Source organism: Phanerochaete carnosa, assembly GCF_000300595.1.
Source record: "Phanerochaete carnosa HHB-10118-sp unplaced genomic scaffold PHACAscaffold_3, whole genome shotgun sequence".
Lineage (NCBI taxonomy): Eukaryota > Fungi > Basidiomycota > Agaricomycetes > Polyporales > Phanerochaetaceae > Phanerochaete > Phanerochaete carnosa.
In genome coordinates, this window is record NW_006767630.1 from 74,897 (window position 1) to 90,279 (window position 15,383).

The window sequence follows — 15,383 nt, forward strand, 5'->3', positions numbered from 1 at the left end:
AAAGATCCACCAGACTGCTCACCTTTGACATAATCCTTATGCTGCGTCCCAGAAGCACGATCACGGTCTGCAAAGCCACCTAACGCCAGTTATTCAGTATTAGATGGCAGCATGTACACCATGTACTCAATGAAACTGATCTTATGACATCGCACAGCGTATAGGCTGGAGGTGTCAGGGCAATCAAAACGTTCTCTTCATGTTGAGTGTGAAGATCAATACAGAGGAATTGGCCTATGTTCAAAGAGACAGGGTGCCAGGGATGCGCTATCCACAACTGGTCTTGCAGTTTGAACAGAAGGTGCTGACCTCGGCGAGGCAAGTGATGGCCTTGAGAGACATTGGATGATCGAAGACAATATGCACACTCCTCACTTCGTGTCTCAAGGGACTGGAGGTGGAGGACAGGTCTCGGTCGAAAGCAACCAGAGGCCAGACACACGACATTCTCGGGGCACTGAGGGATGTTGGGAAGAGACGTTGGGATGATTGGGGACAATATGCATGCTCCTCACTTCGTGTCTCAAGGAACCAGAAGTAGAGGAAAGGCCGTCAGTTGAAAGCAACCGGAGGCCAGACACGCAATGTTGCCGAGGTACATTGGGATGATCAAAGACGATATGCACGCTCTTCACTTCATGTCTCAAGGGACCGGAACTGGAGGAGAGGCTTCGGTCGAAAGCAACCAGAGGCCAGTCACGCGCTGTTGTCGAGGCATTGAGGGCATTGGGAGAATCAAGGCAGAATGATGAATGTTGAATGGAGAGGAGTCAGAGAACACGTGTTGCAAAGGTGCCTCCTGTGAGAAGCGCCTCGTGAGAGGGATCACTGGCCAATGAGAGTCCATCTTTGTCTCTAGGTTTCGATGCCCTAGGTGATTTATTACATTAAATACTACTCACAATTAAAATATACCTGTGTATATTGCATGACACAAACAGGACTATATCAGCTTATAGCGAGAGAAGACTCAGACCTGAGAAATAACGACAACCGCGCATTCACAAACAGGAGTCAAACAAACTCGCCAAAAGGAGATATCGAAGGGAACTCCATGCAATCTGTTGTAATTTTCCACCAAACAGCAGCGTGTCACACCGTCCCACCTCTCAATAAACAACATTGCAACTTCTCGCTGACTTATGAGTGAGGCATACTGGACATGTATCTAACAAACCGGCCAGACTGTACAAAATTAAGATTAATGGACGCGTCGCAAGATGTGCAAAATGCGAGGGACATCTGCTGATCATCTCCAACCCGTGCTGGATCAGAGTGTCTTGATGCCTTTGCATACCGCTCTTGCTGGCTCTCAGTAGGAATTGTCTCAAATCATTTGTCCTCCTACTCTCTCATACCGCTGACCCTTACTCATGTTGGCTCGCAATCTGCTCAAACGACGAGTGGAAGAACCCCTTCTTCCCCTATATCATCTGAAACACGCACGAACAACTCCACCCCAGTCTGAGTTCTCCAACCTGACCGCCCGCTAGATGACACTCGGTGGGAAAGCCGTTGAACTCATTCACGACATGAACATCTTTATGTTCTCCGATCTCACAACCGCTGTCTCTGTCTTTGTCTCGCAAATTGTCTCCAACCTCATCTACGGTCTCCACGGTCACGACCTTACAGAATTTGCAAGCAACGTGCGCAACGGCGAGCCAAGCCACAAGCCCCAGAACGCCATTTGCCATACTCTGTCTCTTCGCCCCCATCCATACTGCCATCGCCCCCTAAAGTGACTCGCAGTTTGAAGAGTGCCTTGAAATTCTCAGATAGGACTGTGAATGAATTTCAAAGTTTCCTACTTTTGCCCCCACTGCCGTCCACGTTGGTGAGTAAAACGTCCACCAGCAAGACCGATCAAATCAAGCGACGTGTCATCAGGTTCAAGTGTCCACCTTCGCAGCCTAAAAACGCGTCAGCGCCAAGTCAGGTACCTCACCCGTTGCTGCCCACCATGGAAGACGTGTTGACATCAAAACAGCCCCTCCATCCACCGCTACCCGACCAGGTTATGACAGCAGCAATCTACCACCTGGACAAGGCCAAGATCAAGGCCGCCAACACCAAGGCACTGTGGAAAGCCAAGCAACGCGAGCATATACTTCAGAGTCAGTTCAGATTAGAAGTGAAAGGGCAGCTTAGCAAAATGAGGGATCATCTGGAGCAAGAGTATACGCTGTTCAGCAAATGAACAAGTGAGTAGCTATCCAAACTGGCTTCGACAATCTTAACAAACAAACTTTGAGGGTTACACCGGCGAGAACGCTCGACAACAGTCGAGTGTAATGCAGACGCAGTAGACACAGTAAAACGACTGTTGCGAAGCCAACTGAAGCCTACTGCGTCTCCAAGTAGCACCGCCAAGTCTGCTGCCACCATCCGCACATATGCTACACACAATACTGCTGCCGCCGCAGCCTGCGGCAGAGCCTCCAGCGCGCCAGCTGGTTGAAGAAGCAGCGACGCACATTCACCACCCCTCCCGGGATTTGAAACAGCCCCCTACATGTACGCCGCACACTCTTCTGCTGCCGCTGCCTCCCGCAGCGCAGTCCCCAGCATGCCAGCAGGCTGATGAACTGGCAGCGCAAACCCACCATCCCCCCTGGGATGAGAGACACCCGCCTTTAACACCCCAGCCTACCATGTCCCGGTCATTGCCCACCCATGCAAAGGTCTCTCGGCAAGTTGATCCCTTCGACCAGTCATCACTTTCTTGCCTGCGTCTGTCACTTCTCCCAGAACACGATGCCAAGGTAGGCAAGTTGCTTCAGAAGTGGGGCGTGATCAGCCGATGCGGGCACCAAAGGGTCTGTGATAAAGACCTCAGGCTGCTCTGTCTAGGCCAGTGGCTCAACGACAAAATTATCAATTTTTATGGAGAGATGAGTATGCGGCATGCAGAGGAGGCCAAAAAGAACAAGCAAGGGAATGTTCTTGATGTCCAATACTTCAGTTCGTTCTTCTGGACGAAGCTCAGTGAGCAGGGATACCATGCGGGCGGCCTAGCGAGCTGGACGCAGACTGTACATCCTCCTGATTCTGAAATGAGTAACTGGGCAGCTGACCTGGCACAGCACAACATGTTCTCGAAGGATATTGTCCTGATTTCTGTGCATCACAGCAACCGGCACTGGACTGCCGCTGCAATAAACTTCCGGAAGAAGCGGATCAAAAGCTACGACAGCTTGAATCATGACCGAACGCAGGTGTTCACCCTCCTGCGAGGGTATCTCAACAATGAACACCGACATCAAAAAGGCTGGCCTTTTGATTTCACCAGCTGGGTTGACTGGACGCCCAAAGACACACTGCAGCAGGAGAACACCAGTGACTGCGGTGTCTTCACATGCCAATTCCTCCAGACACTGTCTCGCAGCGAAGAGGAGTTTGCTTTCACGCAGGCAGACATGCCCTACCTCCGGAGATGAATGATCTGGAAAATTGGACATGTCCGGCTGCTCACCGACACCGAAAATAGTGCGAATGCATCTTCTCCCTCCGCACCCTCCCCTTAGCGACCTCGCCATCACCCGTACCGCTGGTGCCTGCCCGCATGCAGAACCATGCCACACAGTGCACCTTGGACAGTCACCCTGTTCCGAGCTCGGTCTCCAGTGCAACTCAGGTCAGCGGTAGCACCCACTTCATAACTTGCAGGTCACGAGGAGGAGACAATCTCCAATCTCTGCAGTTCGGTGAGTGTTGCACATCCGGACTGTGTGCATCTGCTAACCTCGACGACACCCATAGAAGTGCCATTTCGCTTGACTCGTCCTAAGTCTGTGAAATTTGATATGGCGTGTCAGCGGGCATCGTGTACACAATGTACTCACCGGGACTTGTCTGGTCTTTGCACAGTAGCTTGACCACAGCATAAGCGAATCAAAATGGACTTGCGTGCTACCCAATGGGAGTGTACTGAGTTTGGAAGGGAAAACCTCTGGCAAAAGGGAAAGAGACCGTAAATGCGCCATTGGCAGGAGTGTTGAGAGACATCTGAAAGATTGAAAGTATCACACTTTGTGTCTGAATAGACCAGAAGTGGAAAAAGAGCCTTGGTCTGATGAGACAGGAGGCCAGGATCGCGCTGTCGGAGACCGCAAATGCGCCATTGGCAGGAGCATTGAGAGACGTCCGGGAGATCGAAAGTATTGCGCGCTCCTCATTTCGTGTCTGAATAGACCAGAAATGGAGGAAGAGCCTCGGTCTGAGGAGACCGGAGGCTAGGGATGCGCTGTCGGTTGTGTTGAGAGAGTTAAGAAATGGAGCACGTAGCTGTAGCCCGAAGGTGACCATGTGACCTTTGTTGTTGGCCTTACTGCGTGCTTCTACTTCCCTGTCCACCCTTCAACACAGCCCCTCACTTGCTCTCCCTTCCCTTCTCATCTTTCACCACAACAGCGTCAACAACGGTGGTAAGTAATCTCGCTGTTCATGGTCATTGACAGCTATTACAACGATTCAGGGCCTCTGTCTCCGGATCCCAACTCGAGGTTAGCCCCTTGTGGCCACCTCTGCCTGGTAGCTGCGCTTTCGCTGTCTACCCATGTGTCGCACCTTCTACTGGACCTTCGGACTCAAGGTTCAGGCTACAAGACGTTCTATCCTCGTGACGGTAAGTACTGCCACTCCTCATGGTTGTTGACAACTAATGCAACAATCCAGGGCCTCCGTCTTCGAATCGCAACTTGAGGTTAGTCCCTTGTGACCACCTCCGCCTGGTAGCTGCGCTTTCGCTGTCTACCAACGCATCTCACCTTCCACTGGACCTTCGGGCTCAAGACTGAGCACACAAGTCCGTCTATCCTCCCTCGGCATCAGTTTTGAGAGGTTCGTCACCTTTGGCCACCTCTGCTTGGCTGCACGTTTGCTGTCCACCAACCCATACTCAAGACTCTGGATTCAAGATCTGCTACCTACCTTTGGCCAATGTCCTCCTCACGTCACTCGCGAAGTTCGTCTCCTCTTTGACCAGGCCCGTCAAAACTCAGTGGCCTTCATTTCAAAAAAAGACCTTGCCCAAATGATGACCAAGTGGAGGCGCCTGCTGCGCATTGTGCACAGCCTGCTACTGTGGTCAGCCCGACCGCCATGGACATTGACGACAAACAGCAAAATCCCAGGCCTGCTTCGCGGCTGGAGGTTGTGTATCTGGAGTTAGACGAGGATTTTGAGGACGAAGAGGACGACGGGCACGTTTCTAGCACTGACCTCGAAAGCATGACACAAGGAGAGCGTCACAATTATTTGGCCCATCGGGATAAGGTCCGTTGCAAATACGAAGCCCAGAAGAAACAGCCTCCACCCAAGGCAAAAACAGAATGGAGCTGCTGCGTCCGCAACGCTCGAATGACGCAGCGTTTACTCAAGCGGAACATTGATGGTGCATATCGGGGCGTGCCGCGCCCCCCACAATATGGTGCCAGAGAATAGGCATTCATGGAGTGGGGCTACTATGCCAACGCTCACCTCGAGCACCTTTGGCGCCAATGCGAAGCGGTCGAGGCAGGTCGTGTGCGCGCCCCGGCACCCTGGGATTGGCGGGCCATCCAGCCCTTTTGCCTACCAGCGCGACCAGGCCAAGCACCCAATGGGCCTCATGCGCTTGCTCCAGCCCAACCCACGACCTTGCCATCTCTTGACGTGGCGATGGCGGACTCAACAGACGCGGCGAGCATGCGAATTTCAGCAACTGAGGAGCAGCCTCTCGGACGCAAGAACTCGTCATTCGCGCGGACGACACAGCGCAAAATGGTGCCAGCCGCTGACCGCCAATCTCGTCTGGGGACCTCACGAACGATAGCTTCCCTCGCTCCCACGCCACCTGCCCTTCCACCTTACATGGTTCCTGCTATGTTGTCTACAACACTTCAAGATATGTGATGCTTCCGCTGTTGATGTCTCAAATTGCCCTGAGTGATTAATTTAGTAGATTATCAGATTGAGGGGCGAAACTTCTCCTGGGCTCGCAGTTGCGCCCATGCGAACACTGACAGTGGAACTCACATTGTGGTCGCTCTGAACAAGCTGTGGGTACCTCAGCTGGTTGTTGGCCGTGTGGACATTATTTTTTGGCCTGATGGAAGATTTGGCATCGAGGATCCCCTCAACTGGCCGCAGCTGTACTCTAAAAGCAAGCCCTATCTGGCCCTAATCCCCAAGGCTCCCAGGGCGACCTCCAATGCTGCTCCTCTGTGGCAAACACCCGCTTCCAAGGACTTCATCCAGGCCAACAATGATGCGTCTGGGAGGGCGTTTGGCTACCTGAGCCAGGTTCAACTGGTTGCCTTGGGCAAGATCGTCGATAAGCTGGACAGAGAGGTTCAAGCTTTCAAGCGATCGTCAAGTGCAGTGCAACTGGCGGTGATCGACGACTTGCGGCGTCTTCAGGCTGCAATGCACAACGCCATGACAATGTTCGGGATCCCTTTGACTTATCGTGACATTGTTGGTCGATGTGGCTGTCTTCTTCGATGCTGGGCAGAATGCTGGGCATTTTTGCAGTGGCATGGGGTCATATTACCTTGTGCAGAAAAGACTGTCGCGAATGATGACAGTCTGATTCCTCCCGAGCCTGGAGTGGATGATGGTGGCGTGATGGGGGCCGTGTGTTCCGACCCAGGTATTGCTCGCAAGCTATTCATCGCCAGGGTTCCAGTATGGTTGTTGCAGCGTTCTCACACTGTCGGTACTCCCCAAATTGAAGGGCGACCAGCGATCCAATTTACTAGGCCTGAGGGGGTTGAGATGACTCAGACAGTCGCTATGGGAGGCGTGCGATGTACGGAGCAGGCCGGAGAACCTCACTTGATTGCTATCTCTCGCGAGTCTGAGGCTGTGTTAGACATCGAGGACATGCCTCTGCCAGCTGTGTTCAGCTTGACGCAATACGAGGATAAACCAGGTCTAAGCTCAGGGCGTACGACAGGTCAAACTCAGGGTAAGCAGTCATGGTATGTCAGCTTGTGTGCAGCTACTGAGCCTACTTCTCCAGCACCTCAGCGTGTTCGTGCTACAGCCCAATTCGTGCCTGAAGCGCATGATCTATTGCCTCGTAGGATGGGTGCGTGGGGGGAAAGTCTGGAGGCTCTGGACATGACCAAGCTGTGCAAATCTCGGGTCAGGCTGTAGCTCCCTGAGCCTGAGCTCCTAATTACACCCACAAGCCTGCTTCGGCTCATGGTATACATCTCGAACTGGATCACCATCCGCCTGGCTATATTTAGCAAGCTCGGCTGACGCATGTTGTACAAGACGCTGACCTCGCACTATTGGCGATTGATCCTGGAGCGGTTCCCCAAAATGACCGAGGAGAAGAAAAAGGCCTGGGAGCAGAAGAAATTGATGGGATGGAATTCTAGCAGGAAAGCAGGACTGCTGACTGCACCGCGAGGTTGCGGAAGTGATGCCACAGTGTTATCTGGCAGCAGAGCTCGACGACACAATGACCGCAATGCCACACCCAGACCTAGCTCACAGGCCCAATGCAAGCTCACAAAGGAGAGGTCTAATGAGAGGCAAAGCGTGTGCGACTATTTCACCGCTTTCCTTGATTTCGAGCACCATCCGTTCACATTGCGTACGGCTCCAATTTGATCTTTCACGTGGAGGGGCTGGAAAGTACCGCTCATTTGTCCTGCGGAGGAGGCCGAGACACTTCCGTTGCCTGCTGACGTTGCGCGCAAGGTGGCCTGGGAATTAGGAGAAGTGGCATTTCAGGTGGAGCTTCACAAACTTGACCACCACATGGCGCCCCAGGATTATGCCACGGATGTCCAACGCAGCACCGAGCTGCTCTCCCAAATTTTCTCTGGAACACATTGGTTGCGACTGGACCTCCCGCCGCTACAAGAAGGTTTAAGTGCTTCGAATATTTGAGACCAGTGTACGAGCCTCGAGGGGCTGCGCCAGCTCCTTGTCCGCTGGGACGGCTGTCCTGCTACCTTCCGGGAACAATGTCTTAATACTGGCGTGTCTCAGAAGGCACTCGAGGACTTTGAACACGCTGCGACAGTCTTTTACTGTGAAACTGCATACAAAAAGTTCGGGAGAGCCGCTGCCGTCCCCCGCGAAGTGCCGCAATCATTTTACTGCGACCTGGACCTCGAACGTATCACGCTATAAGCTTAAAATTTTTCTTGATTAATTGCCATTTGTCTTGTTCTCATATCCTGATGCACACCTGTATATTTCTTGTTGATGTAATCTACTTTTATGTCTCGCTCTAGTTACCTGCTGACGCTAGGCCCGAAGAGAGGTAAGTGGAAACTGTTTCACCTGATCTTTCTCAAAGGTCTGTCAAGCAACATTCCTGGAGGCCAGTCCGTTCGAAGCGGTCCATCTAAGGACCTGAAGAATTGGTTTGTTCAGCACGCGCCTTTCCCAGGGCTCTCAACACTTCTCTAAGGAACGATGGCTGGGCACCCTAAGCAAAGGTAAATAATTTTGAGCTGTCGTAGACCAGTTGACTGACATCGAGTACAAGGCGGGACTTCACACAGAAAGAAAAGCAGTTGCTCACATCTTCCTTAAGCGATCCTCAAGTGCAAGCCATACTCAGCGAGGGTTGGCAAGAGAAGACCAAGAAACACAACAAGGGGTACAAGGATGGGACGCTGAAGGACGCAGCCGTGTGTCTGCAGAGACTCGTTGAAGAGCAGGCAGGAGTCGAGCAGGGAGAGGACAAAACGGTAGAGGAGTATCAACAGTGTATCTGGGCTTGCGCTGAGGCAGAGAATTGCGTGTGGCTCCCGGCGGAAGCTGACAAGGACCGCGAGGCGTACTTGGACCGTTTTCAAATGACAGGTAGGGTAAGTTACCCTCTTTGTTGCTCAGTAAAGTCGGCTGGTAACTGGCTTGAACCAGCGAATCCACAAGTGGGTCAAGAACAATGCGAACAGACGCAGTGTCATCACATTGCCTCCGTGGCCTGTCACTCGGAAGTTGCATACACTTCGCGGCATCGGCGTTTTCTCCAAGTCAGACCACTCATCCTGTCTTTGGACAAAGAGTGAGCTGCTGGAGGTGAATTCCAATGCAGCTAAATCCTGGCATGTTTCAACCTGGAACAAAGTGGTAAAGGCTGCTTGGGAGCTTCTTCCTGAAGCAGAGAAGGCTCACTATGACAGTCTTGCCGCTGAAGAGGAAATGAAGAGGAATGAAGAGGGTATAGATGGTGCAACAATCGAGACCAAACGAATTCGTCGAGAGTAAGTCTGACATTTGTGATATGGACAGCATGGCATGCTGAAGCGTGTGCTATAGGGCCATAGAACACATCGGCAACCACATTCGGGACTGCGCCAAACAGTGGAATGAGAGGACAGGATGTCTTTCTCTCACTTTTGTTAGGGGCCTTGACAAGCTGGGCCAGCACCGTTGCTGGGTGTATGTTGATCACTTCACTCTTTACTTGCTTATTAATGTAATCTGCACGTACAAAAAACCTTTCGGCACTGACAAATTGGGGCAGAACTTCCTGCAGAGGCTGGCGGCATGAGTGGGTTGGCTGGAGGAGAAGCTGGAGACAGTATTTTACGAGTGGATTCTAGATGCGATGCATGGCGGTACATATGTGTTAACCCCGTCGCATATGACGCTCTGACACGCCCGCAGATGAGACCCCTGCGGTGGGTGACAAGATGGGGTCTCAAGGTGGCAATATACCCATGACGATGGAGGCAGCTTCTACAACGACCAACGGTATGCGATCTCACTTGCACCTAGTGCTCTGGGTTACTGATCTTCCTATCGTAGAACCTGCTGAGTTGGATTTACCGATCCCCCAAGACTTGGACGCGGGTCATGGCTCCGACTCACCCGGCAGCATTTCGTCAAGAGAGGGAGCAGGTGAAGAATCCACTGTAGAGAACGAGCTGGATATCACCGCAATGACTTTGGAATCTGAGTCTATTGCAACTGTTGAGGAAGAGGGTTTGACTCCATCTGGCAATATCGGTGAAATGAGAGATGATGTACTCACCGTCTCCGACGAGAGAGGTGAGAGGCACAATCTTGCTTATATCCTGTACCGAGCATGTCGAGCTATAGGTCTGGATTCATCCTACCCGGCACCAGTATCTGATGCATCAAACGAAGAGACTGGTAACACCGATAATGATGAAGCCGAGATACCTGCGGGTTGTGCTAACAAGAGGCTGGCCTCCTTCACTGCGGGAGGTCGCCGTCCATAGCAGCCTACACTTATACCAGCCGGATGCACAGTGAAGTTAGCGTCAGTCAAGAGGATAGGTTGAGGATCTTTGCAATGCGCTCAAGGCAAGAAGGTAGACTCAGCGGGACCGAGAACAAGTTTCATAAGCACTACACTCTCTGGCGTTCACACCAATAGTTCCTTGGAGAAAGGTGGCCTCATGGGCGTAGACGGTGCTCAGACAAGTGTGATTGGAGACGTCAGCCGTCGTTCAAGCCGGGTGCGAAAACCTAGTGAGAAGGCCCGTGAAGTGTAAGATCTGTTTTTGGCTGGCTCATCCTCGCGTTACTGACCTGGTTCTCACACTACACTCTCTAGTGTTCACGCCAATAGTTCCTTGGAGAAAGGTGGCCCCATGGGCACAGACGGTGCTCAGACAAGTGTGATTGGAGATGTCAGCCGTCGTTCAAGCCAGGTGCGAAAACCTAGTGAGAAGGCCCGTGAAGTGTAAGATCTGTTTTCGGCTGGCTCATCCTCGTGTTACTAACCTGTTTCCATAGTCCTATGCATTAAACATGAACAAAGATCGGCCCACCCAAAGGTGGCTGGTCAGAGACCAAGCGACCTACTTAGTTGATTTTACGTGTTCAAACCTATCTTTTTCTTGTCTTTCATATTGCCTTTCTGAGAATCGTGGGTCAGCCCATGGGTTGGCCTGTCGAGCTATATACTTGGTTCGAATAATTGGACTCAGAGGCCATTCTGTTTGACCGACGAGAGATCTTGAGAACGCGGGTCAATAAAAATAGTTGAGATCTCTTGAATTATCAAGGTGGCAACAAGATCACAACTCAGGCACACTCACAGCGAAGCAATGTCTCCGCAGGTTTGTCAAAGTGTTTTACCAAAGAGAGCCATCTGGTGCCTCTGACCAAGGCAACCAAACGAAGTCTTTAAAAGTGAACATATTTTCTGGCAAGTACTTTGTCCAGCCCGCTTTTGCTCTTGTTCTAACTTCTGAGAGACATACTCCGTTCAACTGTCAACATATTCCTTGCCCGTGCAGAGAGACAACCACTGTTTTCGTGGCATGGCATCCCAGAGTATAATTGTGCCTGCAACGCTTCCATCGCCATTGCCGCTGCCAACATACTGCTGGTATTGCAATCAGAATACAAACGAGTGGTGGGGTCCGGTGCTGACTCAGAGTGGCCAGAACCCCGGGAAATGGCAATATAATGTGAGTCATCTAGTGTCCATTGAGGGTACGTATGGCTTGACAGTATTCAGGCAATCTGTAGTGCAAGAAGTGCCACAAGGCTACCCATCCGCCTCAGGAGATAATTGAAGGCCTAGAAGAAGCTCTGGCGGAAGCCTCCAAGGAGAGAATGGAGATAATGATGACGCGTATGGAAGTACAGCTAGCAAATAAGATGGAACATTAAGATGAGGCCAAGCGGGAGTGGAAGTCGGCTGCCAACGCACTGGTGAGAACAAGTCAGCTGATTTATTGTGCTCTCAATGATGGTATTGTCAGGCAATTTTTGAATCAAAGCACCAGAACAACGGGGACCTAAGCTCGAAGGACATGGAAAAGCTCACTAAGCTGCAGTCCATGGTAGCTGACAAACATGCCAAATATCAAGATAAAGTCAGGATTGCTAACTCCTATAGGAACCAATTGGTGAGCATCCCTTAGGGATATGAAGCCTGCTATGGCTGACGAATACCCTCAGCAAGATAAGCGGAGAGAAATTGGCTGGCCAGCGGATCTAGACTTTCCCCAGGTGTCACAAACAATCAGAGCCGGCGGATCAGGTTCAGTCGCAGCATCAGCGGACGCAAATGCCTTGATGACGCCGGTTGGGACACAGGCCCAGAACAGCATACAGTCTTTTGTCTCTCGTGCAGCGCTTCCATCATCGTCGGAAGCTGAGAGGAGCCAAGAGGAGCCGGACAGGTTGCCTTACCTCGACAGTGACAGCAGCCCAGACAGCTCAGTACGTGCCGAAGCCCTTCACTCCCTTGTTCTGTCAGCTGAGAATGAATAGCCTACACCAGGGGCTCGCAAAGATCTGTCTAGTGAAAGAGGTGCAACGTCAACAAGCACAAGCACCACGGCAGTGGTGTCGGGCCTCAGGCCAAAGTCTGGGCTTTGTATGTCATTTGGCCCCAAGCCACCGCGAGCCATGAGGGGACAGAGCAAGGTCCTTGCGGAATTAGATAAGCTGGGCAATCAAGGGCTGGAGATGGTACGCTGGGTTCTACAAACTCATGGTATATGTAATGATTGAGTCATCGACAGACGGTGGAGGGCAAAGCAGACAAGAAAGGGGCGACTGCAGAGGCTGAGACCTCGGACAAGACAATCTTCTCGAAGGTAAGTCCGATGATCTGGACTCACGAATCGGGCCTGATCTCGTCTTCCTGTGGTCCGGCGGCCTTGAAGTCCCTGACCGCCTTCAGCCCCTTGTCATCACTTCTGCCTTCGAGTCCTCCGAAGCCATCCTCTGGCGCATTCTCGAGTCCGGCATTAGCGCAGGCACAGAACCTGACTTTGTCAGCTGACCAGGTAGGTAAAGGGTGAATCTCAGGTCTGGGTATCTTCTTACACTTGTACACAGGCTATGTCTACTGTTCTCGCTGACGGGTCGTCAATTGGGGACACGACCAATATGGAGAGAGATGACTTGGAGAACCTCTACTATCCGAACGCGGGTGACATCGCCAAAAGGTCCACATCGGAGCCCAGTCAAGCAGGGCCCAGTCAAGCAGCGAGTGACAGAGTCTCTGGTCAGCCTGGTGAGAACAACGCGGAAATGCCTAGGACACCACGCGCAGAGATCTCGGCGAAGGGGAAAGAAGCTGGGACTTCCCACCAATCTTTCCTTGATAGCATACGAGAAGTCCTGGGAAAGAAGACTGTAAGTCTCAGGCTTGTTAGCAGAAATTTGGAGTTGCGCTGACATTTGCTACAGCCTGACTTTGAGCATAGCAGCTCTTTGGATTCTGACGCGGCCAGATTCTTAAAGCGCAGGGCCTCCAGTGTTGAGGAGGAACAGGTGGCCAAACGGCGCCGCAATGAAGTATGTCCATCTGATTTTTTTGAGGACTGTGATTATAAACGTGCTAATATGCCTCCATTAACATTAAGGACGAGAAATGTGACGACGATATTGAGGGCCACAAAAGCGAGAACAGCGGCAATGGCAACAAACGCGATAACGACGGCAATGAATGCGGCAACGATTGCAACAGTGACGAATGCGGCAACGACGGCAACAGCAACGAATGCAGCACCGACGGCAACGGCAGCAACAAAGGCGGTAACGAGCGTGGAAAACCCAGAAAAAATGGGGATGCGACTGAGAAGTCTCGGAGCCCTGGGACTGTTGGCAATCCAATTGTCGTGGATGACAGAGAGATTGTATATATTGCTTATTGGTCAAAGGTGAGTAGAATTGTGTTAAATCTAATCTACAGTACAGCTGACTTGTTGTGTGCACTAGACAAACGAGAATCCAGAGGTTTACAAGATCAAGACAACAGTTCCATTTTCCATCTCTACATACGACTTACTTGTCGACTCGCTTGGGTTCGTCTCACCTGAGGTTGACCGGCTTGGGTTCGGCTATCGGGAGGTCTGGACTTGGCAGGACCATACCTGGCGCAAGGTCAAGCCCCAAGACGTGCTACCAATGGGGAATGACACGGTCATCATGTTAAGGAGCCCTAAGGTAGGCTTTTGTCGGTACTTCGAGATCTGCAGCAGCCTTCGGGGAGATGGGAAGCGTTTGCCGTTAGCTGTTCAAGAAATGGCGACAGAGATACTTATCGACTAAGTCTAGTAAGGAGGACCTGTAGTATCCAGTAGCTCGAAGGCGAGGTTATATCCGAGATTAGTAGTAGAGTGATCATCCGTAAATAAAAGTTGTGGTGAAAAACTAGGTCTGAGGAGCAACATGCAAAGTAAGTCTAGTTGTCACTTTGTAAGGCCTGAACTGATTGTTCTGTGGTGTAAGCTTCCTACCGGCCACCCTGCCCGAATCAGCCCGGCGCAAGCCTCGGGCGAGAGGCTGGAAGAAGAGCTATAGCCGGCTGTCCTGTGAGCTCTGTAACCGTCCCTCTACATCTTCGGCTGCTGTTGAGCAGCAAGCCAATCATCTACATCCAGGTGAAGGGCATGATTGCAGTCCGCAAATGAGTGCCGCGCTGTCTTTCGATGATAGCCAGTGGGCTGAGTGACTGGCTGCATAACAGGCGAGAGAAGTCGTTCAAGTGGTAGACGAGGCTGTTGTGGTTGCATCCTCAGCTGACTGACCAGCTCAACACCATCGACTTTGAGGCCATCATGCTCGCACACGAGATTGACATCTCCAAGGTCCGGCATGACTTCCACAAGACCTGGACTAGTGGCTTCGTAGAGACGCTTCGCCGCTCGCACACCAGCACCGCCACCCGCCCCACCTGCCCCACCACCACCATCACCGAGACAACAACGACTGAAACCACCGTCAGCGGCCAGATCACTGCTGAGATGTGGACAAAACCATCACGGTGTATGCTGTTCATTTCATGCACTTCATCTTGAACCTCAAGAGTATGTCTTCATCTTGGGCTTTCAATGTCTTCTGCTGCTGACGCCATGACTCACAGGTGTACGCTACGTTGAGGAACTTTGGATTGGCACCGACCTCAGCACTAACGACACCTCGCTCGAGAAGGTCGACACCATCAGGCCAGTACATCCCTGAGTGCCTCGTCACCCTCACCCACTGCGGCCACAACATTCTGCACACCGTCCCGATCTGGAAGCTTCTCTGCACCGACAAGCCCTTGGATCTGTTCGCGTTCACCGATGTCAACCACCGCATTCTTACTAAGAAGGAGATCACCATTGACTCCTGCCTCAACTTTGAGACCTTGAGACCTCGATCCCGCCCACCATCATGTACGGCATCACCAGTGGTGCCAGGATGCCGACACTCAGTGATAAGTGGGCCGCCGGTTGGGAGGCTGTCAGTTGAGATTCAGTGGACATGCTGGGCCTGTCGTGCGAGGTCTTCATGAAACGATGCATCCTCGAGCAGCTCAACAACATCAATGGGAATGCGATGACGACGACTGTCGTGAAGAACGTCGATGTCGTCAACAATATTTGGGAGGTCGACCTCACAACATGGTACCTGTACCCGACGAGGAGAGCCACCAGTGCCGC

At 52.0% G+C, this 15,383-nt stretch overlaps 4 protein-coding genes across 4 annotated transcripts; all 4 read left to right on the top strand.

Annotated features, from left to right (window-relative positions):
• Nucleotides 1-2,654: 2,654 nt before the first annotated feature.
• On the top strand, nt 2,655-3,440 carry PHACADRAFT_89513 (uncharacterized protein; the record flags this gene model as incomplete). Its single annotated transcript, XM_007392724.1, has 2 exons — nt 2,655-3,035; nt 3,087-3,440. 2 exons carry the CDS (start codon nt 2,655-2,657, stop codon nt 3,438-3,440), a joined length of 735 nt encoding a protein of 244 aa, XP_007392786.1.
• Nucleotides 3,441-5,103: 1,663 nt separating this feature from the next.
• On the top strand, nt 5,104-5,445 carry PHACADRAFT_26134 (uncharacterized protein; the record flags this gene model as incomplete). The annotated part of the gene is made up of 1 exon (XM_007392641.1): nt 5,104-5,445. One exon carries the CDS (start codon nt 5,104-5,106, stop codon nt 5,443-5,445), a length of 342 nt encoding a protein of 113 aa, XP_007392703.1.
• Nucleotides 5,446-6,609: 1,164 nt separating this feature from the next.
• On the top strand, nt 6,610-7,143 carry PHACADRAFT_26135 (uncharacterized protein; the record flags this gene model as incomplete). The annotated part of the gene is made up of 1 exon (XM_007392642.1): nt 6,610-7,143. The coding sequence occupies one exon, from the start codon at nt 6,610-6,612 to the stop codon at nt 7,141-7,143; it is 534 nt and encodes a 177-aa protein (XP_007392704.1).
• A 1,281-nt stretch (nt 7,144-8,424) lies between these two features.
• PHACADRAFT_192580 (uncharacterized protein) lies at nt 8,425-10,205 on the top strand (the record flags this gene model as incomplete). The annotated part of the gene is made up of 9 exons (XM_007392725.1): nt 8,425-8,447; nt 8,498-8,822; nt 8,878-9,221; nt 9,277-9,389; nt 9,485-9,511; nt 9,564-9,578; nt 9,628-9,714; nt 9,769-10,011; nt 10,063-10,205. 9 exons carry the CDS (start codon nt 8,425-8,427, stop codon nt 10,203-10,205), a joined length of 1,320 nt encoding a protein of 439 aa, XP_007392787.1.
• Between the last annotated feature and the right edge of the window lie 5,178 nt (nt 10,206-15,383).